The sequence below is a fragment of the Manacus candei genome, unplaced genomic scaffold, assembly GCF_025592945.1.
Source record: "Manacus candei isolate 608988 ecotype Guabito, Panama unplaced genomic scaffold, ASM2559294v1 h1tg000071l, whole genome shotgun sequence".
Classification (NCBI taxonomy): domain Eukaryota; kingdom Metazoa; phylum Chordata; class Aves; order Passeriformes; family Pipridae; genus Manacus; species Manacus candei.
Window position 1 is genome coordinate 895698 of NW_026138119.1, and position 27643 is coordinate 923340.

Here is a 27643-nt window from a genome sequence, read left to right on the forward strand (position 1 = left end):
TACTAGTTGCTTACAGGTTTTAATCATCAAAATGCACACACACAAAATCAGCCAATCGTGTTTTGAAAAGACTGTGAGAAAGATTTTGTTTACCACTCACAGACACCAAACCTTACCACATCCCTCTGTCAGAAGTGCAATGAACACTCTGGAAAGAGCAAGAAATAATACTGACATGAAAAAGTTCAGTGCTCAATGTCCTTTTTCACTGTATTCAAGCTGAAAAAGGACAGCGAGTGCTTATAAAGAGCCAACACGCACTGGCCATGCCCCAGACCACTTCAGTCGTGAAAAACACACGTGGTGGTGTGCATAAAAACCTCTTTAACCTGGTAACTGTCAGTTTAAGGGAAAGGAGGGGTGAGAAATCTATAAAACACCCTGAACTGATGCCATGATATGTTTCATAAAGAACAGTGTTATATTATTTTAAAATATTTTATATGAACAGTAAAACTTGCACTGCTGCATAGCAGACAACACGAAGAACATTTAGTAAAAACATTCACTGAACCCCCTGGCATATGTATTTAATGTCACTAATCAAAATATATATTACAGCCCAAGGTTCTGTTAAGGATCTCTGTTTGGGGTTTGTACAGTATACACAATAGATCAGAAAAAATATTACAGTAAGGTATTTTATTTCTCCTTTTTTATATTAGACTTCTCTATTGTAACTTACAGTCACTCTCCTCTATATACCCAAACCTCTGTAACACCCTAATGCCCTAGCCAAGAAGTGTTCAGCTAGCTAATAAGCCCTATTAAAAATTCCAGTTTTAGAAATTTCAGTAACCTTAATTACATTTTAATAAATAGTTCAGTTTGCCCTTTTTAAACCTTAGCCTTTCTAGGAAGTCCTTCCATCACCAAAACACGGTACATCACAACCTGTTAGAGGTCAGAGAGGCTTTTGCTTTTTATTCGAAGGATAATGAGTCCAAAGAAACTTGCAATGCATTAAATATAGTTATATAATATTTACATTGTCCTCTCAGATTTTAAATTTAGGTGAAATATAATCAATAACTGATGTCAGCTACTACAAACTTTCAGTGTGGCTGGTGTTTTCTTAATAAAAGGTGTATTCAACTAGAAAGTTTACTGTGTGGCTGCCCTGATTCCTCTTGTTTCAGTTTTCTGTTAGAAATCAAATGAACTATTCATGTGAGGAAGAATTCAGCAAGAGGGGTGGTGGAGAAAGCATGAAATATTTTCTGCATGTTTTGAGATTCCAAAATACCTGAAGACTGTGGTCCCTTTTGCAGTGCCAGTATCTAGAGGGGAGAAAAACGCAACCGAAAGAGAAGAGGAAAATCTGTTAAATTAATTAGATTAGTAAAGGTGTGTTTTAAAATGCCTCAATTCTGTACAGTATTATACAAGGAAAGTCTTTTCTTCAGCTTTTGCAGCTGTTGTACATTCTCAGACGCTCCTCTCCTGCTCACAGTCTGCCCATGCATGTGCTGGGCGAGCTACTTGCGATCATCGATGGTTTTGATGAACTCCACGGCTGCCGTGAACTGCATCCACCAGTACGACTCCTCTCCAGACAAGCAGTTGGCATAGAAACTACTGATGTACTGCACAGTGGACAGCAGGCAAGGGGGGTTTGCCTGGGGTTGGAGAAGAGAGAGATACTCACAGTTTGTTTGCAAAGCTCGACATCAAACACTGCAAGATACAGAAAGAACCCCAATTCCCTCCGTGCAGTGATCCTGATACTGCACAGCAGGTAACAATCTCCAGGGCAGGCACTGCTCATCCTGACCAGCCCCATCTCACACGCTCAGAAGACATCAGGCTTGATGAAAAGAGCCTTTTTCCCATCAAGGAAAAATGACTAGCAGGCCAAGAGAAAGAAGGGGAACACTGGCAGAATCTATGAAGGTCATCAGGACCTCAACACATGTAAAGCCTGTTGTTTTGGTGTCTGACATGTGACAGACCATTCTCCACTCGTGCCAAAAAGACCAGCAACACAAGTCAGTCCTAGTGTGGATCTTGGTCCTGAGAGGACAGCATGAAGCAGGCACAGATGACAGATGCTGGTGGACATATCTCACACAAACTCCACTCCCCACACAAAATCTGCACCCCAATTTCCTTGGTTCCAAATGCAAAGTTTGTTTGGATTCAAAAACGGTAACTGTGACCACATTTTTGATTCCCATTCCAACCTGCTGAATCAGATCTGGGCTCGAGCCTGGCATGCTCCCCATTACCCACAGGGATTACTTCTCCTCCTAAATGTGCTTGTTAATTACAAGAATTAGCTGGGGTTTGCGACCTCTGCAAAAGAACTCACCTTTATCAGGACAAAAACCAAAACAGGAACAAAATCATCTGCCCCAGGTACTGAATCCTCGTTGGCCAGGCTGAGCAGGTTCATGATGGTGGAGCACATCCTCAGGATACACTGCACCTTGTCCCGGGGGGTTTTGTAAGCACTTATCGTGCGGATCTCGGACTGTGCCGACGGCCACGGTGCCTCCCGGAGATAGACCTGTGGAAAACCAACACACTGCCAGCTCCTGTCTGTCCAAGTTACTGCTGTGCACCACAGCACCAGAGACTCACAGGCTCTGGAGAAAAGGGAAGCCTTAAGGCAAGAGGAGTTCGAAGCGAAAGAGGGCAGATGCAGGTTGGATATATGCAAGAAATTCCTCCCTGTGAGGGTGGGGAGGCCCTGGCACAGGTTGCCCAGAGAAGTTGTGGCTGCCCCATCCCTGGAAGTGTCCAAGACCAGGTTGGACAGAGTTTGGAGCAACCTGGTCTAGTGGAAGGTGTCCCTGCCCATGACAAGGGGTAGAACAAGATGAGTTTTATGGTCTGTCCCTTCCCACCCAACCCATTCTGTGAGTCTGTGACTGAAATGGCTCCACCACACTCACAGTGGAGGTGGCTTCCTGAGGTGTCATTAAAAAAAACAATAGAAGGAGCCAGTATTCTGTGTGCAACTCCCACAATGAGCCTGTACTTCTCCATGACTTGCTCAGGACCCTGTTCCAGATGAAGGCAGAGCTGCAGGGCCTCTGTTCCTCACCAGCAGCTTTGTGACTCTGTTTAGAGTCACACACTTTGAGTGCTGAACTGAGAGCCAGGCAGCTGCAGACATCCAGCCCTGACAGACTCCTTGAGCCTACCAACCTGCTTTTAGTTATCCTATTAGGCATGAGAAAAGCAAAAGTGCTGGGTAAATTCAGAGCTGCAAGGTTTTGTTAATTCTGGCTGGTTCAGAAAGTTAACCTGACAGCTGTAAACCACAGCCATGGCAGGGGAATCACAGCAGAAGCATAAAGGATTCAAATCTTCTCTTTTGAAGCAAATTATCAGAAAGTTACTGCATCTTAGTGCAGTGTACCATTGGTTCTTAAATCTTGGTATCAGGACAGAGGTGGTAAAATGAGGAAAAAAACTGAATTTAGAAGGATCAGTCAAGGGAAGACACTAAGGCACGGGTACAGCACGCTTTTCCTGCAGGATATCTCAGCTGTCACAGACAGAAAAGCACCACTTCTAAGTGTAAAACAGAACAATTCCCTCCCCATCCCAAACTTAATTAAAACCAAGCACCTTGACACACGTACAGAAGTGAAGGAGTTGTTACCTCAGGTATCTGAAGGGCCTTGTGGTTTGCAGTCACTACTTTGGATAACCTCTGTATGTGCTCGTGAAGGACCCTGAAAACACAAAAAACATGAGTGAAAAGTTAGCAACAGCCAGCCTGCAGTCCCCTAGGGCTTCCCACTTGTTTTAAATTCATTCCCTCAGCACACACACTTGCAGACCCGACTGTATCCCAAGTCATTATTACATTTACAACTTTATTCTGTTCTAGTAGTTTGTTGCAAACACGTTTGCACACAGTGCTAAAGCACTTCCCTGTTCTTTAACAAAATGTTCTGAGCAGAGACATGGGTTTGTGTGGCCTGGTTGGCAAAGACAAGTCTGTCACAGGAAGGTTGCACAGCTTCCATCTGCACCAACTGCAAAAGAGAAACCAAGTACTTGGAATTCCATTAACTTACTGGTCACGCAGAATATCTCCATCCTGATTAGGGTAGAAGGCAAGTTTGAAAATGCGATTCATCACACTGCGCTCGATGGCTAATTGTGCATCCTGAAGCTGTTCCTCACTGGCATTCTGCCATATGGCATCCTGAGCCATAGCCCCATACAGGAACTGAAGGAAATCCTCAACTTGGGCTGTTTTATCGTCTGCTGCTGTGAGCTTCTGGAAATCTGATACAAGGGAAGAAGAGAAAGAACATTCTCTTAAGTAAAAAGTATTAATTCTGATAGGGCTTTCTGGCAGGAAGAGCCCAGAATCTACTTCAGACTTCCTGCCAGCCAGCAGTGAGGCTGTTTTGCCCACATCCCAGTAAGGGAAATACAAGCAGAAACACTTGAAATAAATGGAGGCATTAGAGGAAAACCATATAGAACACATTTAACAAAGCATATGGTCAAAATACTCAATACTGTGTTAATCACTCCCTCTGTAGCACCAGTTCTTAAGCTTCTTCCCAGCCACCCACAGAGACAGCACCCACAACAATCCCTGGGACAGGCACTGGCAAAAACCAGCACATACAAAGCTGTCAGATGCTGAAGGGGGAGCTGGGGCAGATATGAAAACCCATGTGTCCCATTTCCCACTACCCTTATTAAGTATACACAGATGCAACATTCATGTTTATGTACAAAACACAGACCGAGTGATGCAGCCCAGTGAATGCAGCGTGACCAAATCAGTGCCATTCATCAGCTTCACATTTACAGCACCCTGCCCCAGAGACAGCTGCCACTCACAGCTGCCAGCAGCCTCAATGCCACGGCTGCCAGTGGCTCTTTTAGATCATCCAGAAATAGCTGTCTCCTTTCTGTCCAGTGAAAGGGCTTTAACTCCTTCCTGGGTCACTGAACCTTATTACAAATACTTTCATCTCAGTAAATGCAAGATCTCAGATTAATTCCAGCCTATCCAGGCACATTTAATACACAGCACCCAAATGCTACAGGAGCAAGAACTGACTCCAAATTCCTTATGTGCTCCATTAAGTCAGACATGTGCCTAGAGAGCACAGAACTAGTTTGTTGTAAGTGGTTCTGTTTAGAGAGTTGTCTTGCTGGTGGTGCTGTCCTGTATGCTGTGGTATTTTTAAATCTTTGATTCATTTGATTCACACTACTACTATCCCCCATATCTTCTAAGATGCAACCACAGGTTCCAGACTAAGAATTGAATGCTGCAACTTCATATACCATTTATCAGTAGATCTAAAACAATTAATAGCATTCATGCTTCTTCCATGGGGCAGATACTAGATAATATGATTTAGCATAACTTAGGCCAAGCAAGGACAAATTACCTTCATTCTCTCAGCCCGTGAAAAATGCAGACAGTTACCATGGTTTAGCTGCCACAACATAAAGCAAAGTCACAGTAATCTGTCTATTTGAGCCATTAATTCACCAGCTGAAATTAAAATCATTTTAGGAATCTTCTCCTCAGATCAAAAGTTGTATTTTAAAACATTAACCCAAGCCAGCATCTAAATTAGAAGTAAAGGAATATAAACATTCCAGTCTGCATTAATCTTACCTTGAATAAATTCCCTTATTTTCTTTTCTTTGCTCTCCAGCAGTAACCTCACACATACTGTAGTGAAGTATCTGTTGGCCACTTCTTTATCTCGCAGAACTCTCTGCAAGAGCCTTTCCAGGTGTGCCTGTGTCGTCTGCAGGCCTTGGCGACAGCGAGTCAAATAAGCAATATATGGAGCTCTTTTCCTAAAATAAAGAGGGCTCTACATCAGACTGGTAACAGAGATAGAGGCTAATAGCTTTACAAGCTGCTAAGCTGTAGTGCAGGAGGAGTCTTCAATCTGTTGTTTATAAAACAGAACAATGTGTGACTTCAGAAGTTCACCTCACACAGATTCCTGTGAGTTCACTGCCCTGGCAGCACTCAGGAATGCCAGACTAAAGCAAATTCCAAACAGCATTTTGTGTGTGTTATTGCTGAATACTACCCACAAATTGATTTAACCTGAGTTTATTACTACCTGGACCGACTTAAGGCCCAAGCTTTTTTAAGCCATTCACAGACAGCTGAGACAATTTCATTGTTTTGTGGGGAAGCAGAAGTGTAATAGCCTGGTTTGGTAAAGTACAATTTAAAACAAAAGGGATGTTCCCAATGTGCTAGTGAATAAATATATGGATTTGGGAAGCTGTTACTAATGAACAAGCTACCTATAGTCCTCTGCAATGGAGGCCAGCAGCTTCCGACAGGTCCTGTTGTCGAAGCGGCTCACGCAGCGCATCGTCTCCTGCAGCTGCGCCATCAGGTTCTTGTCCTGGAGGTTGATGGCTTCAGCCAGCTGAACTTTCAAGAAGCACACAATTTCATTATCTGATAAAGAACAAAGAAAAATTGTTAAGGAGAAGAAACAGGCATGATGAAAATAAACTAGTTCTGAATGTGGGAAACGTTAATGATTTAAAACAAAATTTCTGTACGTGAGGCAATAAATGTTATTTTAGAACAGTTTAATAAGCTTTCTCGAATTTTCCAGATATCAGGGGATAAGTTATCATATCATCATCTTAGCTAGTATTTAGAATCATTCTGAAACATGAAGAGGACCAGATAAGGTAACAAATTCAAATTCACCTGTTTGCAAATAAACCTAGAACGAATGGAGGGACACAACACAACACATATATAGTAAACCAACGTAAAGACTAGTTAAGTCATTCAAGTAGCACAGTTCCCAACAGCACATGTATTTGGGGAGTATATTCTATAGCTTCAGGCTCTACCTGCACTACATCCATGGTACTTCATTTAAAAAAAAAAATAGACCAGATTTAGATGGCAGGTTTGTGAAGCAAGAACGAAACCATTCTGGGGACAAAAGGCAGCCTGTGCCTTCTAAGTCTGTAGCAAAGAGAAGTGACCACAATTGGTGCAGCACAAGTGTCATTAGATGGGGGACAAGAAGAGATACACACAACACAAAGAACCTTTACCTTCGGGGTCTGTGTGGTCTGGGAGACCATTCCGTGTTGAGTGGGTCAACATCGGGAAGGCAACAGAATCTGCTGAACAAAGAGCCAATCTCAATTTCTTCTTTGCATCCCTTAAAGAGGAAAAATATTTTCTTAACACAGTTGCTGTGAGGCCTGCTTCTTCAACAAGAAGTTATTATTTTCTTTTTTATTTAATAGCGTCTGAAAGTTATTTAATGTCATTTTAATATACCAAAAATGCCAAGACTTAAGAATATTGGTTCTTTTGATATAGTACCCAGACCATTTTCAAAGAAATTTTCCTAAACACTGAACTGCTCTGTCCTCTCAGGTTACAACATCCCTCCTTCATCTGTGGAAATACGACAGTTTGAGATGCTTAAAACTCAAAGTACATCAAAGTTTACAACTGATCCATATTAGGATTCTTATGGGAACCAAACTCACAGGTTCAGCTTTTAATTCCACTTTGTGGGTAAGATGAAACCTGCCAATGTATTTACCTATAGGAGAAAGCAGAACTTTGTGGCTGTGCTACTTGACTTGCAGAGTCTGGGAGATCGTCTGCAGACATGTTCTGCAAGGCCTCGTCCCGCGGGGAGTCGTGCATGCTCTCACCATCCCCAAGAGCCTCTGTGGCAACAGAAAAACATTACACTTGAAGAGTCAGAGGAAGAAACCAGTCCAATTTTCTGCTTGTTATTCTAAGGTCAGGTCGAAAATGAAGACAGCAAATAAATCAGCTTATTCTGGATAAGTGAAAAAAGCATATAAAAATATACAATCTACAAATTGCTAAGAAAAAACAGCATCACTTTTGTGAGGCAATATATTTCTTTAGTGCCCATTAAAACAAAACAAAAGAAAAAACTGTTAGGAGATGTGCTATCAACAACCAGCCCCCTCAATGGTAATATGAAAGAGAGGTCCTCGGGAATACTGATTTAATTCCCAGCCTCTGTGGGACTGTCCCACAGATTATTTGAGAAAACACTCCTGGTTTAGAGCTCACCTTGTTGAGCTGGTAATACTACCATTGGTCTAGAATACTGAAGTGTTTTTATCTTTAAGGAAGAGAAACTATGTTGGTGATGATTCCAAAAGCCAGGCTCTCACCTGCACTGTCATAGTTCACTATGGCTCCTTCACTGGGACTGGTTCTCTTGATGGCATTCCTGTATTTGTCCAGAATGTCCTCAGCAGCTTGTGCCTGTGCACTGAGCCTTGGGCTGGGATCATCTAAAAGGACCACAAAAAACAACAGGAGTCACCCTGGTGTTGTGCCAACTGAAAGCAAATACAAAAACTCAGACCTACACATTTAGACTCTGTTTTTAGCCACATCAAACAAAGAGCTGCTTGTATTCCATGAAGCCCCAATTCAAATATATTTATCAAGTCTGAAGCAAACCAGAAAAAAACAGTACAATGAAAGGGAACATAAAAAGCAGATCCTCAGCATGTTTATACTGCATACACAAATGGTTCTGGGATATCTGAAGACTTCTACAAATGATTAGGCAAACAAAAAACGAAACACCCAAGTTCAAATCATGTTTAATTTAGCATTTAAGTAACTATTACAGGACTGTGTGTGCAGCCATCCTTACAGCTCAGCTGTGACAAGGATTTGAGCTCTGTAATGGGGGGGGGGTAAAAAGTGAGGACTTGAGTTAATATTCCACTATCTGCACTGACAGACGCCTGACAACTTAAAACCAGTCTTCAAGTCAAGAAGTCTTTATCCATTTTCTTATTCAAAATGCCAGTTGTGAACATCAACTACAGCAGCACATACTTGTCTGTCAACAGCTACCTGGTGGGCACTCTGGAACTCCAGAAGGCATGTTCTGAGAGAAAATTACTATGATAAGATTATTCACATACCTTGAAGTGTTGCGTATCTGTCAGGCACCATGTCATCTTTGTCTTTCTCTTGTTTTTCTTTCTTTCTAAATGGAATAGGAGCTGAAAACACAAGGTACCTCATCAAAGACTATCCTGAGATAATGGCCAAGTTGTAGAAACTTTAAGGAAGTGGCTAATGCAGAAGATTTTCATCAAATAAACTTCAATAAAAGCATAAGCTTATCCACAGGGTGGAGTAGAACTGCACTGCCATCATCTGTAGTAAGTTCCACCTTTACCAGACACCCAGGCAGAACAGTTTTGCCTTGCAGGTACAATACACTCTAGAGAACTACTATCCAAGGGAGCCAGGTAGCTTCCTATTTTTATTGACATATTTATTTATACTTTAATTTAGCCATTAAAGTGACTAAAGACATAATAAAGGCAGCATGCACCCTGACTGCAGTACCAAAACCCGACAGACATGCTCCCACCTTTGGGCATGGCAGATGCAAAACGTTTCCTCCACCAGGGCTTGTTCCTGTCAGACTTCTCATCATCGCTGTCTTTTCGTTCCTCAATCTGCAGAAGGGCAGAGTCTACATCTGAGCATTTACCAAATCAAGTGTAAAGAGAAAATTTCTCCACATCAGGCTCTGCTACACTGACTGTAAAAACAGAACTACAGCAGAGCACAGGGAGCACATTAAATCAGAAATATCCCTCCTGAAGAGGACAGCCTGCAAATGTAAACCCAAAGTCATGAAGAACCTTAGATTTCACTTATTTCTTTTTTAAAGAAAATTACTTCTTAGGCTGTTGCAGCAGTTTACCATTACAATGAATTTATTTCTGAAGTGCCACTAAATCCAATAAAGTTCATCCAGTAAACTTAAGAGAAGACAGATCCATTTAAGCCACTCTGGACATCTTCAGCTTTAGCCTATAAAACACTACTGGGCAATGTTTAAAGGGTAACAAAAGTGTGCTGTAATTCCTTGGCTAAACATATTTAATACCAACTCTCTGGCATGGATGCATAGTTAAAGTGGGCATGACAGAAAAAAATAAAATGATAAACAGAAGCCTCACCTCTCCCCTGGAGGAGTCCTTACTGGGAGATGAAGACGATGACTGAGACGTGGCTGCCAGCACAGCTGCTCCAGCGCTGCTGGTGGCCATGGGCAGCTCCCTGTCCTCGTTCCCAGGACGTCTGTTCCACCCGGGATCGCTCATGGGCCTCCGGACCGACGACACAATGTCCGAGCTGCGGCTGCGGACCAGCCTCTCCGGGTAGGAATGTCTCTGCTTGAAGGCTTCCAGGTCCGTTGGAATCAGAGCGTGAGACCCAAAGTTTGGCAGTCGGGCCTCGTTACCTCCCACAGCTCCTTCCAGGATGGGGGGATCCGGAGGTGGGTGAGAGGGTCTTGCATAGTGCACTTTAGGCCTTACTACAGCTGACACACCTGTGGTCATAAGCATAAAAGAAGCCACACACATTTCTTTCAAGATTCTTCCAAATTACGTGGTATTTACATAGAAGCATTGAAAATGCCTACTTTTAAAAATAAAAAAGCTTACTCTTTACAACTCACCCTCATTTGAGGACAGAGGGTCAAACAACGCAAGCAAAGAATCTGTCTGAGAAGGTGGAGATGTCAACTGACTGGCTCCTGAAATACAGAGAGAACAAAGTTAGCACTGTACCAAAACTGCCTCCAACGTGAGGGACACTGGAGAAACAGTGCCCAGCAACAGCAGGTTACAAAACTTAGACTGCAAAATATTTGTAAAGATATTCTTGTATGGAAAGATCTCTGTAGTACATTGAAATGATCAAAGAATCACATCACAAATAGTGGGGAAATCTTGAGGAGTGGCCCAATTCCAAAAGGACAAGAGGACAGTCAATTTAATCAAACCAAATTAGGGAAAGGTGATCTTAGACTCAGTACTCAAGCTCTAGGACTGAAAACTACTAAAGTCTCTTTGTCAAACAAATACACTGCTGGCACATAAGGAAAATGTTAAGCTTAGTCACCAGAACTCTGAAATTAGGAAAACTGTAACATTTAAGGACTCTAAGTGTAACTTGTGCTTATCAGAGACTCCAGGTAAGTAACTTACCATGGGCTGTTTCATCCATATCAGGACTCGTCACAGAATCTTTTCCCCCAAAGTCAGAGCTACATTCAGATCTGAGATCCTCAATCTTGTTGGGAATATCTTCAGATGTTGCACTAATACCTTACAAAAGAAGCATCCATAATAGTCTTTCAGAGAGCAAGGAAGTAAAATCCTGAGGGTGTACAAATGTTTGGTGAACACTGCAATAATCAAGTCCTAACTCACAGTAGTACCTACAGACACATGGAGTTTCTGCACTCCCAAAATAACAATTTCTGGTCTACATTTTACCACTGCCATGAATACACTCTGACAAGGGGCATTAGGAGGATACTTCACTCTGTTATATACTTGGCAGAAAATGAAGAACTAGAGATATGCTGATTTACTTAAATAAAAAAGTTGTGATAATAAAACTAAACACAAGAGTTGCTTCCAAATCAACGCTCTGCCAACCACTGCTATTGCAGCACAGAGTATTCACCACTCTGCTGCCTTTTTTATTTCTTTTGTGAGATGAACAAAGAATCACTGCTTTGAAAATTCCCAAATGAGTGCAGGAAGTTATTTTATGAGTGAAGTGAGGTATAACTAAAGCACATGCAACAGGGTGAGTGCTCTGATAGAGCAGTGTGTTTTCAGGGACAGCTGAACACACCTGACACAACGCTGAGTCCTGGAGTGCTGGGTCGAGAGCTGACCTCCCTCACATCTGTGTCATCAGACGTGCTGCCCAGCCCAGAACAGCTCTCCAGTTCTTGGAGTCTTTCCTCCTGTTTTAAGTCTGGAGCCTCTACAAAAAGGAGACAATGGAGAGCAGAGAGAGAAAGTATCACTCCTCAATGCCAGGCTCCCTTAACATTCACATGCAGAAGGAATGCGGGGGTGTTGGTTCAGTGTATCAAGTTCTAAGGTAACTCAACCACTTCAGCAAGAGTTTTCTTATATTCTTTGAAGGCAGAACTCTGCACAGACAGCAATGCTCTGTCTGCACAGGAATGCTAAGGAGTGTTTACTGTTTTAAGTGTTGTATTTCTTAGACACAACAGGATACAGTCACATCTTCACTAACCACAGTGAACTGTACGGCCCCTACTCAATATCACAGGGAAGGAAAGTAAGTGCAAGTTTGCTTTGCAAACCCTTCTCTTCCCGTTCAGCCCTTAAGAATTTCTTAAGTAACAGTAAGTCTCTCCCAATGCTTTCCATCTTCTCTCTGCCTAGGAAGGATTTGTGCTTTCAATCCTGGAAGTATTCATAAACACTAACTTAATCCTAGGACAATAATTTCTTGAAGAAAGAAGAGGCTGCTGTTCTGCATTATATGCCTCTGGAAGAGTCTTAGAATCATGCTAAAGAAATAAGCAAAAACTGCCCAATTCTGACCTGAATCACTCGGTAATACTTCCACACTCCACGCCTCACTTGTGGTTTCTGATATGGTTGAACCTGTGCAGGGATCAAGCAACACGGATCCTGAACCTGGCAAACACAGCAAGCTGCCTAGCATGTTCTCTGCAGCTGCACCTGCAAAAGTAAAGCCGAAGCGTATGGCTAGAGCTGGGCTCTGGAGACAGCTCTAGAGAGAAAAGTGTCCTTAACAAAGCCACCAGGAAACACAACGGTGAAAAGAAATGAGCAACTGAATACAATCCAGGTCATGCACACAAAATCCTCCTAGGGGAAAGCTGCAGTTTGCTCCGTGGGCACAGCCTGTTGGAGGGGAGGAGGAGGCTCGGCGGCCTCGCGGTCCCAGAGTGAGCGAAGCACGAGAACGTACCCGGTGCAGCACCAGTTACCTGCGATCTCCTGCAGCCGGTCCTCGTCCATGTTGGGGTCGAAGTCACTTCCCAAGACATCTGTGCTCCAGGTTTCGCTCACAGTTTCTGATATATCTCTGTCATCAGTCAAACCCATCATATCACGGATTTCAAACTTACGGAGCTTGTCATCCAGATTATCCTGAGTTGTGGCTGTGGGGAAATAAACAGTTCTCAGCTTTCTGAAAGGCTTCTCCAATTACTTCAGACTGAAAACCTGGAAGAGTGTGTTCTAGGAAAAAAACTCCAACCAACCAACCCTCTAATTCTGTCAGGAAAGGCAGTGGTTTAAAGTGAGGCCTGTAAAGCACTACTATACTATTCAAGAGATGCTGTCTGAAAACACATTTGAGATGTAAGAAGAAAAATCTGGAAGTAAACACGGTGACCTATTGACTAAATCAACAGACAAAATAAATGAAATGTAGTTCTATAAAGAAACTGATACAATTCCTGTAGAAGAACTAACCACAGAAAAGCTGAGGATCCTAGAGACCAATCCAGCCCAAACCCCCTGCCTGATCTCTTTGGGAAACCTGTTCAGTGTTTGACAAATGTACATTAAACAGGAAACTATCCAGATGCTTTTAACCTACTCCAGTCCAGATCATCCTACTCCTGAAGGGAAAAGCTTGATATCACGCAAAACTTTACAAGCAGTTTCCTGTAAAGGACTTAAGCCTCAAAATTCCAGGTGATTTCCTTTTCCTAACAACAGACTACAAGAAATATTTCTTGGGAAAAGCCAAACCACACCAAACCACAAACAAATGCAAGAGTGATCACGAAAGGAAAACATCTACTTTTTTCTTCCTGAATTAGTGCATTTTGCCACCTCTTTCTGCAGGACTTTGGCTTTGCCACCTCCAGCTCCTCAGGCTGTATGAGAGCTGGCACCTGCCTTGTTCGTGCTCCAGGAGCTGCAGAGCCTCCACACCGTTGCTCCCGGAGGGGCCCGCGCCGAGCTCCGACACCGACTCCCCTTCCAAATCCAGCGAGGACACCGAGTTGGAGCGATTGGAAGGACCTGTGAGAACAGATTTTACTCTAAATCTAATTTGAATAACAGTGCCTAAATATACAGCATTAACAATCCAGGACACGATTCACTAGAAAAATTAGAAGAAATTATACAAAATACTGAATCTCACCACTACTGTACTTTGCTGCAACTAAAAAGTCAATAAAGTCTTTGCCATTAACTTGTCCATGAATTTGTTTTCTTTATTTTGAGGAGACAGAGAGCAAAAACTAAGTTATGGAAGTTATACACAATAATGCAGGACTGATCTGCCCAAACCTCTCCCATCCCACAGACACCTGTGCTTTGTTGTGTCTGAGGTTCATAAAAAGGAGTTGTCCAGAATCCAGAAATTATTCTGAGATATGTAACAGTTTATTAAAACATGGTGAAAAGTTAAGTCTAAGAAGCCCAAGTTAAGAGCTAAATTAGATTATCTTAATAACTAGTATTACATCTAAGTTTCAAAAAAAAAAAAAATCCCTCCGTTTTGTCTTTCTAAACACACTTAGGTTTTCCTCTTCCTAATTCTCAGACTTGGTTATGCCTTTGTAGGTCAAAATATAGCTGCAGGCTTTTTTCTCTGAACAACTAAGAGAAAAGACAGGCTCCCACATTACATGGCCTTCAGAACAGCACAGATGAGATGCTGCATCTAACACACCTTCCTTTTAGAGTTAAGGGGAAAAACACCCAAAAAACAGAGCAACAAAACTTCTTCAAGACTTAAGCAGCCCTTCACCTTCAGATATTCCTTCCAGATTATCACTGCAGAGGGAAAAGCGCAAGGTTTTATCAGGTTTACCATGGAGTTTGTTTTCGTCAATGGGGACATCTTGCCCGCCATCTGCAAGCTGCATGTTTAAGACCTGGAGAGTGGGGAAAGAAACAAGACTTCCTTAAAATCATCTATTTCTCAGGTAACTAAATAGTAAATAAAATGTTGGAGGCATGTTCTTGTATTGTCAGTGTCACAATCAAGTGTCTGATGTTCCATCTGAAAAAGGGCAGCAATGTCCCAAGTCAGGGCCTGGGGACAATGCAAGATACCACGCTGTGAACATCAGGCATGTCCTGATAATGGAGCCAGGTTCCCTCAGCACCCCACAGACCAGTGTAACATGGACACTGCTCTCCACGAGGCTGCCAAAGGAGATAATCCCAACCCCCAGGCAAGGCAGCAAATCTGGAAGCAGCAGCTGTGCTGCAGCTGGAGACAAAAGGCAGTAACTGCAGCCCTGCCTAAGAACACTCTGCAGGCACTGATGGCACTGACAGCACAGCTCTGCCCTCACAACAAGCTGGGCCTCTGCCTTTCAAGTCTGAGCTGCCAAAAACATTGGGATCAGTGCTCCAGTTCTGCCATTCACCTGTGTCCCTTGATCCAAGGGACAGGGCACTTGCATCAGCTTCTTCAGGCTCAACAAAAATAGCTCAGGTTTGCTCTTAAACATCTTAAGTGAGGGGAAAAAAACCACCTAACAAAGAGCAATTTGAAAGCTAAAAGCCCCGAGTTCAGTAACATAAAGTAAGGATTTTAATTCCAATTACTACCAAAACTTAAGTGTTACAACCTCATTGTTCTGCTACTGAGAAGACAGAGGCTGCACTGTTCAAAATATCTGAGATGTCATCGTGTCTGGATACCTCATTTTCTGACATCATTCCTGGAGTAATCTGTGGACCTGTCCCCAGAGAAATCACCAGCACTTCTTCTGGCTGAACTTCTGGGATAGTTTCCTGGGAGGATCCTTCGTGATCTCCGTGCTGATCCATCAGAATATTTGATCTACTTCTGCTACGAGTTGCTAAGAAAATATTTTGAAATGTCAATATTAGAAAGTTTTTCCTTGTTTAAAGAGGAAAAAAGGACAATACAATGGAAATACAGAACTATAGTGTTTCAATTAGTAATACATACAAAATAAATTTACAAAATCAAAGTCTTATTAAACTTTGGGATATGGAACTGGTGTTTAAATTTGTGTATTGATGAAGGAAGCTTTCAACAAAAGAGAAGTAGAGAAACAAGGTACACTATGTTCTGTTTGGATACACAAATTCAGCATATTCCAATCACAGAAAGACCTTTAATATGTTAAATGAGAAAATTAAGTTTGTTACCAACAAAAAAGGTCTAGGTTTCTGTGGCTTAAAACTGATTAATTTGTTTAGAAGGTTTTTTTCACCTAAAAAATTGGAAATCTAATTTTAACAGGTGTCTCAAACACAAACATACAATAGAACATCGGGCAGTTCATTCTGATTATTTTGTGACTCTATTAATCTTTTCAACCAGCCTCAGATTCCCACGTTTGGCTCCATGGAAGCAAAAACGCCCACATGGAATTAAGATTTCTAAGTATGGCAGCATGACACCAATTATTCCTTTATTTGATCTGGGGAAAACAAGGCAAGTGTGCAGAAGTCACAGCCAAAATCTGATTATCACACAAAGGCACAGGAAGGGTTTTCAAAAACCACATGAACACAAAGTGAGTTTCACACAGAAATCAATGAAGAAATCTGAAAAGGGAACTGATTGCCAGAGTAACCCAAAGACATGCTTGAGTGGTGATACAGGGCAAAGTTTCAGAGAGAAGAATGGAAAGAGGGCATTACCCACCAAAAGGGGTTACTAGAGTTATGTGAGCTGACAGATTGGTGGCAGAGGTGTCCCAGGCAGTAATGGCTGCCAATTGCTGTCCTGCATTTCGGAAGCATTAAAATGAAACAAAAGAAATAAAAACTTTGAGCAAAAGCTATTTTATACCATAAAATAAATGCTGCTGTGCCAGAGCCATTCAGAAGCAGAGTTAAAACAACATGGGACAGGTTTGTCTTGGGAGTGGTTTTGTGGGTTTTTTTGCCACTTATCAGGCTCTGTATATTTTCATCCTTTTACACACCGACACCAAATCTCTCAAACAGAACTATCCCATGTGGTCATAATCACAGGAATGATCACTGACTGATTATTTGTCACATAAATAGTTACTGACTAAGAGTACCACACTTCCTATCTTAAAATAAAGTATTATTGCAAAGGAAAAATTCAAGACCCAGAAATCCTACTCAAAAAACAAAAGCCAACCAACATAAAATTGCATTCCAGAATACTGACAGTTAGAATTAGAGCAGACAAGGAATGGAGAAAGGAGAAAGCTTCTCTTCTTGGCACATACTCTGAAAGTCCTGCTCCTGCTTGTTCATCTCCTCCCCATTTGCTCTCTTCTGAGACAGAAAAATATTTAACTTACTCTATCCCACTAATTAAACAACTCTGCTTCCATCTTAACACTTTCTTAAGCAATCTTCCCTCCCAGATCTGCTTCCCCTCTTTAAACTTTGCCTTTATTATCACTGTCAGCCACTACCATTATGACTACCAACCACTACACTGCTTTTCTCAAGTTCGACCCGGAGGATGAAGCTCACCCACCCTACTTGCATCACAAGGTAAGGAAGTTACCTGGCTTTCTGTGCTAAAGAAAATTCTTCACTACCTACACAGAAAAAGTAAGAACTGAAGGTGTAGGCAAAGAGTAGCCCCAGGAGATGCCTGAGACAATGGCCCAGAAATGCCCACGGCACAGAACCACACGAGACTCCGCTCGCTGCCCTTACCTATCGGTAACCGGTTTTTTTTGTTGGCTGGAGTGGTCGCAGGAGAAAGCTGGGGGGTGTTATATGGAGTCATTTCAAGGCTGCTGCTTTTCCCTGGCTTGTTCTGGGGTAAGTTTGCCAGCAAGTTTTCCAAAGCCATCCGATCTTCCTTAAGCTGATCGCTTGACATCACGTTGCGCATAAAGCCAACCTAAACATTTACAATTAGTGTCGTAAGAACTGCAAGAGACCAGCCTGGCTTGTGTGCACACATGGGCACAAGTTTACACTACTTCTTTTCAAGAAGGTGAGGCATTACCAGAGTGGTCAGCTGGCTGTATGTCATGTACACCACGGTCCTGCTCAGCCCCTCCAGCAGGTTGACAGCAGACATCGGAGGCGTCTCCACCGCGCGCCCGTCGATGACCACATCCAGGAAAGCAGCAACACAGCTCTGCAGGGAGAGGGGGAGACTGCAAATGAGAGACCACTTCTGGGGTTTGGAAAGAAATTTATGACAGGAGTTAAGTATTTTACAGAATGATGTTAAGTTCTGCTTCCTACTTTTGAAATCCTATGATAGAGTAGCAGATATCATTAAAACCCCTGAAGAACAAGCAAGGAAAGCACGTAGACAGTTATAGCATTTCCTTCATTTTTTTCTGCATTCAAAAGTGTTACTTAAGTGTCCTCTTAAAACTTTTTAAAAAAATTAAACTGTTTTATGGCAATTAAACTGCCCCTTCCTGAAGGATCTGCTGAGCACAGACCAAAAGTGAAACAAGGAAGCAACACACAATATCAGTTTCTGATTTGATGGAATGTTAGTTTTAAAATAAATGTGTAGCTTTGTGGTATGACTGTGTAACGATTGGAATTAGCAAAAACCCGGAAATTACACAAAAATATCAACATGTTTTTAAACATCTGGCAGTACAAAGACCATAAGTTTCACTGTTGCTCTGATGAAGGTAACTGCTGTATGGACATGAATCACAGAACCACAGAATATGCTGAGTTGGAAGGGGCACACAAGAGTCCAACTCTCAGAAGATTAATACTAAAATGGAAAAGCTGAACAAAAAAGCACAACTATGCAAAAAAAAAAAAAAAGGAACAGAAGTTACTTGCACTAACAAATTCTTTGGTGTTAAACCAGACTTCATACTAAAGCTGTCTTCAGATCAAAGTGTTTTGTTTAGGCTCAGTTGAAAAGCCACAGACAGTAATTTAGCAGTTCATGGAATCATAAAATCACAGAACAGTTTGGGCTGGGAGGACCTGAAAGACCATCCAGTTGCACCTCCCTGCCATGGGCAGGGACACCTTCCACTAGACCAGGTCACTCCAAGCCCCGTCCAATCTGGCCTTGGACACTTCCTGTGCACAGTCTAAAATGTAATTTGCTTTAATTTCTTGTTCTGTATTTTCTTTTAAGAAGTGTTAGGTCAGAGTAGAAGCAAGAATCCCAGATGCTTAATTCCAGAGCTCAAGGGTTTTTTTCCCCAGCTTTGTGCAGGATTCAATCTGCTTTTCAGTACATGTAACTTGGAAGTTAAACACTTAGTAGGTCCTTTGCAATGTCTGAAAAAGGAGACTGCAGAAGGATGATGATGTATCCACTGAGTCTCAGGGTTTTTTTAGTCTGGATTCTTACTTTGTCAAATTTAGCAAGGCTGCTCTTGGTACGTGGATCTCCCTCCTCAGAGCCCGTCATTGCCAGCTGCTGCAGGAGCCTCCCAACCTGAAATGAAAGAGAAGTACAAAGAATAAGCCTTTGAAAACAACATGATGGACCCAATTACAAAAAATACTCAAAAAAACTCCTCCATTCTAAATCCTTTTTCAATTAATACTCCAAGAAATACTTCTAACTGAGTGAACAGTCTTGTGCTTGCTTTCAGGGCAGAAAAAAAGCAAGAAGCTTTAGAAAAAAAGCAGTCATTGCATTTAACAGAAAATGTGTTGTGAGCATCCATACTTCCCCCTCCCAGGAACAAAGCATGTTTTGTTTTTACAACACGTCACAATTGAGAGTTGAATCTAGGTCATCTTAAACCTAGAGGTTTGCAAAGCCTGCATATAGTTTACTGAGGAAAAAATAGCAAGAGGGCTAACCCTGATTTCAGAGCACATATCCCTTATTAATCTCCAACTGCAAAACAACCCTCAATTTAAAGAGTTGCCAAGTGCAAGCTCTGTTGCAGCACCCGAGCAGTGGCACAGGAGAGGATTGCTAATGGGTTTCAGAAGAGCACTGTGTAAAACACACCACAACGATTATGCTGTGAGAGTCACTCCCTGCCCAGTTTGCAGACAACGTTAAAAAGCAGGTTTTGTTCCTCCTGTGGGGAACATCCTCAGTCAGAGGAGAGTTGCTCAACACCTTCAGACAACACCTCCACGTACCATCATTAAACTGGCCAAGTATTTGCACAGAGACAAAACCTGGTCATGAGGGCTGGGAAGTGCTCTGAGGGCTGATGGCACAGGAGAGCTGCCCACCAGAAACACTGGGCATTACTGCCAGACAACAAGGGGGTTTCAGCAAAATATTCCACTATTTTTTGCAATACCTGGCACAACATTTAACATTAGCAGGAACAGTGCAACACACATTTACACACATTCCAGAATTCATGTTTTAGTCGTTTTTATGCTTTAGTTTCCATCCCTTATACCAGCTTTTATACAGGACATTTGCAACTCTTCCAAGGGATACAGGAATACATGCTGTCAGTTGCTTCAAGCCAGTATTTTAAGCAACCAGACAAAGCCTGACTTCTCAGCAACAATTAACACAAATATTTTGTTGCCATTCCTCTTACAAGTAAGAGAGACAGTACCTTTACTGCAGCAGCATCAGTTCTGGTGGGAAAAAAAAAGGCCAAGAACATTTCTCATACATATAATTTTAAGACTGCTTTAACATGAATCATACCTGCATCAGATTAAATCTTGCCACCTCATTTATAGGAGCATCAGAAATGATCCCATATTGCTCTGGGTTAACGATTGCAGGGCAGATGAAACAGGCCAGAAGAAGATCTGTGCACATGGCTCTGACCTCCCCAACCTCCAGCCTGTCCACGCACGACAGCGTTTTGTACATCTGCGACACAATCCACCTCAAGCTGTGAGGAAAACAGTAAGTGTTTTGTTTGAGATAGCCAATGAATTTGTTGACCAAAGTCACCAGCTTGGCCTCGTTGGAGTCAACCATCTCTTGGACTCTTTGCTTGAACTTTTCTGTGCCTTTCTCTCCGAATAACTTTTCCTGCTGTACTGGGGAGAATCTCTCAATTAACTTGTTTGCATCGGTTTCCAGGTGGTCTTCATCTTCAACCAGGAGCTGCATGATTGGCTCGTGTAAGGTTGCAGTAAGAAAAAGTTTTGCAGAGAAGAGTCCTTCAGAGAAGAGTTTGAACAAGATGCTGAAGGCACAGGTGCCTCGTCGGAGCAGCCGCCGGGGGTTGTCGCTCTCCTTGAGTTCAAACTCAATCAGGTAACGGAGGACCTGGAGCAGGTAACTCTCATCCTCCTGCATGATGCAGTTGCCATAAATGGAGGTAAAGACTGTGTGAATGACACTCTGAGTGTTGTCCTGGTTGAGCTTCTCTCCAGCAACCAGGCAGGACGCAATAAGCCTCGGGTTCTCTCTCAGTCTGTTCAGGAATTCTCCGTAAGCAGTCTCCTGAAATCCCAGCTGCTTATATCCATCCACAAACTGCGTGTCCTCCAAGATTTTTGCATGTTGGCAACATTCAGCAGGAGAAGCTTCAGCACTTTAAAGAAAAACATTGAAACAGTTTAAGTAACTCTTAAGTAAACAAGATCTTCCTAAAAGATGCCACGTGGTCAAACTATTAACCAGACAGCCACCAAGGAAAAGAGACTTTCCAGGTAGTTACTACAAGTCATCTGCAAATTCAGGAGAGTTTATTCCCCCGAACAAAAGCAAAACAAACACAGGTACTAAAAAAAAAGTTGTCTAAGTGGCCAACAAGTAACTTTCATGTGTGTAAGATTCCCTTGCTGATGTTTGATTTAAAACCTCACTATTTTTATGGTTAGTACAGCAAAGGACTCCAGATTCTAAGTGTGCAGAATCCGCTGGCTGCCGTGCCAGCCCCAGCAGTGCAGTCACCTGGTGATGATGAGCCTGTCCAGGTTGATGCGCTGCTGTTTGGAGATCCAGGCTGTCCGGTAGAGCTTCTCCGCCGTCTTCAGCACGTCGGCGTTGAGCCGCTGGATCAGCTGCTTCTCCGCCGTCACGTAGAGCCGCTCCTGCTTCAGGTGGTGAGCCAGCGTGTGGATGTCCAGCTTCACCATGGTGGGCAGCCAGGGGGGACACAGCACCCACTGAGCACAGAGAACCACACGGTGAGTCCCACAGCAGGGAACGAGCCCTGCCAGCCCCACACCGGGCAGCAAATCCTGCTCTGTGCCCCCTCCCTCAGACCCCAGCCCAGCACTCGGTCACTCAGTCACTCTTTCTTAATGCAAGGTTTCCTAACTGCCATTAACCCTTGTTCTGTCAGCACAGCAGGGACACTTGCAGAGAAGCAAAGGGTGTTTTCAGCTGGCACTGGTGATCTGGGACAGGAGCACAGCACTGCCCAACTCCTGACCACAGTCCAGCACACGAGAGGGGGATCTGGCCATCACCTGCACAGATGTGGCTCTTACTTCATCTTGGGTGACACAAGCTCAGGGAGATGAAGACCAGCCCCATTCCCACTCACTGTCTGGGGAACAGGCATAAAGATTTCTGCCTTTACTCCTTCATCCTAAAGCCCATCCACATAATACAACACTCCCCAAGGACCTGGATGTTGTAATCTCTGGGCAGCTACCTCTCTCACCTGTTGGTGCATCAGAAGCACCACCCTCCCAGTATTGCTCTTTTCTGCTAAAAAAATAAATTACTAATTTAAAAAAAAAGGCAAAAAAACAAACCCCAAGGAGTATCAATACCCAGATGAGGCAGAAGCTGGAAATAAGTCAGGAGACTTTGCTTAACAGTAGAATTCATTCAAAAAAAATTCCTCAAATATTTCAATTCAGAAGAATACTTCCCTGGGCCATGATCCAAAAGTGCTGTTTTAAAGAGAGAAAAACTGAAACAACTGTGGTCTTTCATAGCACATTAGGGGCTAAAATCTGCCCAAACTACTGTTCTGTCTGAACCTAACATCATCTTCAACTTCACAATTAGAGAACATCTCAATTAGCAGAGTACCACGCCAGTCAAGACACATTCCAGGAGCAAATCCATCTAAAAATTAACTCTATGGGAGAAAAAAACATCAACTGCATTAATGCTGATGAGGGAAGGGATACAATCATGCAGGTCATGCAATTGATGATTAACTGTTGTATGTCTTCCCCACCAGAACCCACAGCCACACCAGATAATTTAGGAAGGAAAAGTGTATCATCTGCAGCAGCTACCTGCAGGATGTATCAGTAATGGATATATGTCAGAGGGCTCTGCTGAGGAACCCTCCAAAGCCATACTACAGTTAAAATAAAAACTTACTTCACAACCTGCAGTGACTCTGGACAGGCCTTGCTTCACAATTCAGTCCATGCTTGAGAAACTACAAATAATGTACCATGTGCTGGCTCAGTGCTCTCCCCTTTTAGTGTTTCAAAGATCTGTGGTTCACTGTTCAGCATAGCAGGAGGTGATCCCTGCTGAACAGTAGGAACACAGATTAGCTCCCTAATTAGGCACAGGTTTCCCGTTTGTTGGGGTTTTTTCAGCCTGATAACCTGGTGCACTGACAACCAATTACTCCTTGTGTAATTAAATTCTTTCATCTATAGTTTTAACCTCACAACCAGAACCCAGGCAGAGACAAACAGAGAAACTGTCACAAGTCTTTATGCACAAAAATTTGCAGTATTATTACACCTAGTGGTGTAAAGATCATTCCGAGCATATACAGACAATTGAGTATAAAAAGCTCTCAAAAAAAAAAAAACCACCAAACTCAATAGCCCCCCAAAAACCCAGCAACCCTAACCAGTGGTTACAGCTGATGCACCCAAAGATGAGAGTACAACAGGAACCCGAAGGATGTGCTAATTCAGATACTTTTAACTAGGACAGTCTGAGAGAAATGATTAGAAAAAGAAACATTGCTGTTACTGCCAAAGTTCTTTGAGAAACAAATAACAACTTCTTGCAACAAGTTTATTTTTTGTCTCAGAATTTAAGGGCTCACAAAAAAATCAGCACTAAACTTGTTACTGCTTGCAAACACAGTAGTAAACATTTGTGATGCCACCTGAAAAAAACCTGACAGAATGGGCCTCACACCCACTTGGAAAGTGAAGTGAGCCCCCAGCACAGGACCTGGGCACCTCCTCACGACAGAGCACGTCAGCCCTTACCCACACACCGGGTCCTGAGTGGCTGTGGGACATTGCCCACTGCTGTGCACTCTGGTTTTTGATTTTAAATTGTCACCATGAACTTCAGGCCCAAATTGGGGCTCTGAAGAGCACCATTGGCTGCAACTGCACTTCTAAATATACTGGTCTTGTGACTACCTAATAACCTCCTATCAGTTGGCACTGCCCATGTGTCTGTGTTATCTGCCTCTGCTGTACAACAGCAGAAATAACAAAAGCAAGAGGAGAATTGATTCAGAACTGAGCCACAGCAGGTTACTGTGTACCACTGCTTTGTCAGGAACTGTGAAAATCCACAGGAAGACAACTGCACCACAGCAGCTTCCACCCTATGTACAAGAAAACGGGATCAGCAGCTTCCCTGCCTTTGTAACCTCCATAAAAATCCAACTGACTTGACTCCCAGGATTGCTGCTGAGATCCACCTCCATGGAGAGGAACATCTTGTCACTGCCTTTCACCAGTTTCTAAATGAATTATTCTGAAGCCACACAAGCACAGCAAGAACTTTGTCTTCACCTGAGGTCTCTCAGACACCTGAGAACAGCAGAGATGTGAAGTTTAACACACACGGTGCTTCAGGAGAGCTCAGGAAAGGAAACCCGAAAAACCCAGTCGAGCAAGACACAGGTGCTTTTCCTCTCTTCAGATCCTGGTATTACTAACACAGCCTGTCCTGAAAGGAGAAACTACTGTACCACTAACACACCTACTGACACACACTGCTCCTCCCCAAAAACCTCTTCCCTTTAAACAGTACGACAGGACAGCAGCTGCACCCCTGACAGGCTGCACGAGGTTCACTCCAGGTCAGCACTGGGGACAAGGCTTTAGGGGCACTCAGCCCCAGTCAGTGGTTGGTAACACAGCACAGAGGCAGTGCTGGAGCAGAGTGAGCACCAACAGCTCCACTCCTGCCAATTCCAGAACACTGTTTGTCAGATTACCTTATCAGCTCCTCATAAACAAAAAGGTGCCCGTAATTATCCAGCAACCTGGTTTATGAGTGCCACGTTCCACACCTGGAACAGCAGGTATCTGCATGTGGCTGTATAAAGGAGATAGTTTAGGATATTTAGACATCCAACAGCCTGCTGTGGCTGAAGAAACAACAGATATTAAATATCTCCTGCTACGCGTAGATTATTTTTCAATCCTGAAATTACATGTTGATACGAAAACATTCCCATTTTCTGTCAGTTATTTCAAGACTTCTCAGGAACCTACTAATAACTGTGACACAGTAAGAGCTGCTTGGCACAACAACTCAAACAATTTCTCTTCATGGTGCTCCACATATCAACAACAAAGACTGCATGACCTGACAGTATCCAAGATGCCTTGCCCTGCTGGCAGCACAAATTTGTTCAGAACCTGAGGCAGTCTATCCTTTGATGAACACAGGACACGGATTCCTTCCTACTCTTAAAAGTCCTGGAAAACATGACATTGAATCTTTAGGTGCTGAATTCCATCTTAAAAAGTCTGTAGGTTTGTCCTGTGACATGCAGGAATGAGCCACATCCCTATCGAGTATGTCTGTGATTCACCTGACAGAAAAGAGATTAAGTAAAGTGGTAAATACTGCTGGTACACCAGATTCTTCTTCCTACTCCAGCATTTCCTGCTCAGGGTTAGTTGCTCCTCCTGAGTCTCGCTACGCAAGACAACTTCCAGAGCAAGTTTGGGCAGATCTAACGTAGGCAGGGCAGGGCAAGGCACAACTGAAATCACTCCTTCTTACTGAAAAATAACTCCTAAGCAAGCCTGAATAGCTTCCAAGCTAATTCAGCCCTGATGAAGTATCTCTTTTCTCATTAATATTTATAGTAGCAACTAACAAGCCCCATTTCTTTATACAAGCTAACAGCCTGTCTGCCACAGTCGAGCTAAAAGAGCCCTTTTTGGGGTAGGATGGTTCACCATGACCTAGGGCTCGTCTGCTGAACTCTCAGGTTACAACACCCACCATCTAAAACACACGTGTTAAATGCAAAATGCAGTTCCACTGTCTAATTGACATTAGTAAGAAACTCATCCCTGAAGTTTGCTCCTGCCCAGAGACTGCTCTCAGCCAGCACTGGACATACTGTCCATGTGTAGGCAAGGAGCACCTTGCTTCCCTTGCCCCAAAACAGAACTTGATCAGTAATGCACAGGATCAGCTGGCTACTAAACTATCTATTATGGCATTACTGCACTGCATAAAATCAATAAAAGCACGTAATCAGACTAAAATCTACTCCAGTTGCTTGTGATGCTGTAAAGAGGAGCTCCCTTTAGGTAAGGGTCACATTAATAAACTTTCAGTTGGAACAAGTGCAGAACTCGCAGCAGCTCAAACTGGTAAAACCAACCTGTTCCCAGCCCGTTCTCCCGAGAGCAGCTCCCTTCCCCACAGTGAAACATCCCATCCAGGGGCCACCAGGGAGGGCAGCTGCTACCGAGGAGAGTATATTCTCCAGGACCTGACAAGTCTCACACCAAAACCGCTGTGTGGAGTATCTTGAATATTTTGGAACCCTCCACGGCAGCAGCAATGTGAAAGTCTCTTTCCTGTAGCCACCATCCTGCCGCTTTTACAGAATGTTTCAGATTTCACGTACCGCCCGTGCCATTCGCCCTCCATCCTCTCCAAACTGCAGCCTCTACTTGTGAGTCAACTGCATCGTCCACCAAAATAGCATTTTACCTATCAGTAAGTGTAGTGTCACATGCCCGCTCCGAGAGCTCCATCCCGACAGCTCTCAGGAGCGCGGGATCATGACTTTGCAAGAAAAAAGCCTGATAGTGCCTGGACGGAGCTCTCCGGCGTTGGGGGTCTGCGAGCAACCAAAAAGGGAAGTCACCGCACTCGTCAAGTTTCAAGTGTTGGACCTGCCCAGCACAAAAGCCGAGAAGGAGCCGGGCAGGACCGGCAGCCGGAGCAGCGAGGCCGCGCTGCCGAGGGACCCGGCGTCCGAACCCCCCGAGCCGCGACCCCCGGGCCCCCCGGCAGGGGCTGCAGGGCACAGACAACCCCCCGAGCGAACCCCACCGGCAACTTCTGCCGCCGCCCCCGCGCCGCTCCCCGCGCCTCCCGGGCGCCCTATCGCGATATCCCCCTCCGACATACCCTGCTCGGCTCCGTCTCCGCTCGGCCGCCCGCCTTCCCTCTCGCTGCCCTGGAAGAAGCAGAGGGTTTGTCAGGCCCCGGGCCTTCCTCCTCCCGCTCCCGCCGCTCCTCCTCCCGCTGTCCCGCGCCCCGGGGCGGTCTCTCGGCGGCCCGAGCCCTGCCCGGCCCCGCTGCGGCCCGGCCGGGCGCGGCTCTGCGCACGCGGCCGCGGGGCTGCTGGGACTTGTAGTGCCGGGCCGGGCCGGGCGGGGCCGAGACAGCCCCGCTCCGCTCCGCCCGGCCCGGCCTGCGCGTGCGGGGCGCGGTGTCGCGACACGGCGGGAGCTCGCGACCTGCCGGCACCGCGGGACGGGCGGCGGCTGCCCGGGACCGGCCCCGGTGTCTCCGGGGGGCTCTGGGCACACACGTGTCACCTCGTCTCCGGGGGGCTCCGATAGGAGACCCCGCAGGGCCCGGCCGTGACACCGGCCCGGCGCCGACCTCACCGCATCTCCCCCGGGCGGGGCCCCCCAGTAACCCCTGATACCCCGGTAACCCCCGTACCCCCGGTACCCCCCCGTACCCCCGGTGCCCCCGGGAGGCGGCGGCGCCCCCCCCCGGTAACCATGGAAACTTCCAGAAGTGCCCCCCCCCCCC

General features: G+C 44.3%; 1 protein-coding gene across 6 annotated transcripts; it reads right to left on the bottom strand.

Moving 5' to 3' along the window:
• On the bottom strand, positions 1-27632 carry GAPVD1 (GTPase activating protein and VPS9 domains 1). 6 transcript variants are annotated; one of them, XM_051807469.1, is made up of 28 exons: positions 27570-27632; positions 27008-27056; positions 21617-21831; positions 20411-21254; positions 19127-19213; positions 17789-17923; positions 17491-17680; positions 16490-16570; positions 15511-15671; positions 14606-14732; positions 13744-13869; positions 12822-12995; positions 12409-12549; positions 11681-11815; positions 11023-11142; positions 10491-10568; positions 9988-10361; positions 9390-9477; positions 8932-9012; positions 8161-8283; positions 7548-7677; positions 7045-7154; positions 6265-6424; positions 5612-5799; positions 4035-4248; positions 3614-3686; positions 2312-2509; positions 1-1619 (listed from the first exon to the last, which is right to left on the bottom strand). In XM_051807469.1, exons 3-28 carry the CDS (start codon positions 21799-21801, stop codon positions 1479-1481), a joined length of 4464 nt encoding a protein of 1487 aa, XP_051663429.1. In that variant the 5' UTR covers positions 21802-21831; positions 27008-27056; positions 27570-27632; the 3' UTR covers positions 1-1478. The 6 variants fall into 6 exon arrangements, with proteins under 6 accessions (XP_051663429.1, XP_051663430.1, XP_051663431.1 ...); XM_051807470.1 differs by lacking the exon at positions 27570-27632 and having other exon boundaries at positions 14669-14732; positions 27008-27175; XM_051807471.1 differs by lacking the exon at positions 27570-27632 and having other exon boundaries at positions 12409-12471; positions 27008-27175.
• Positions 27633-27643: the final 11 nt, after the last annotated feature.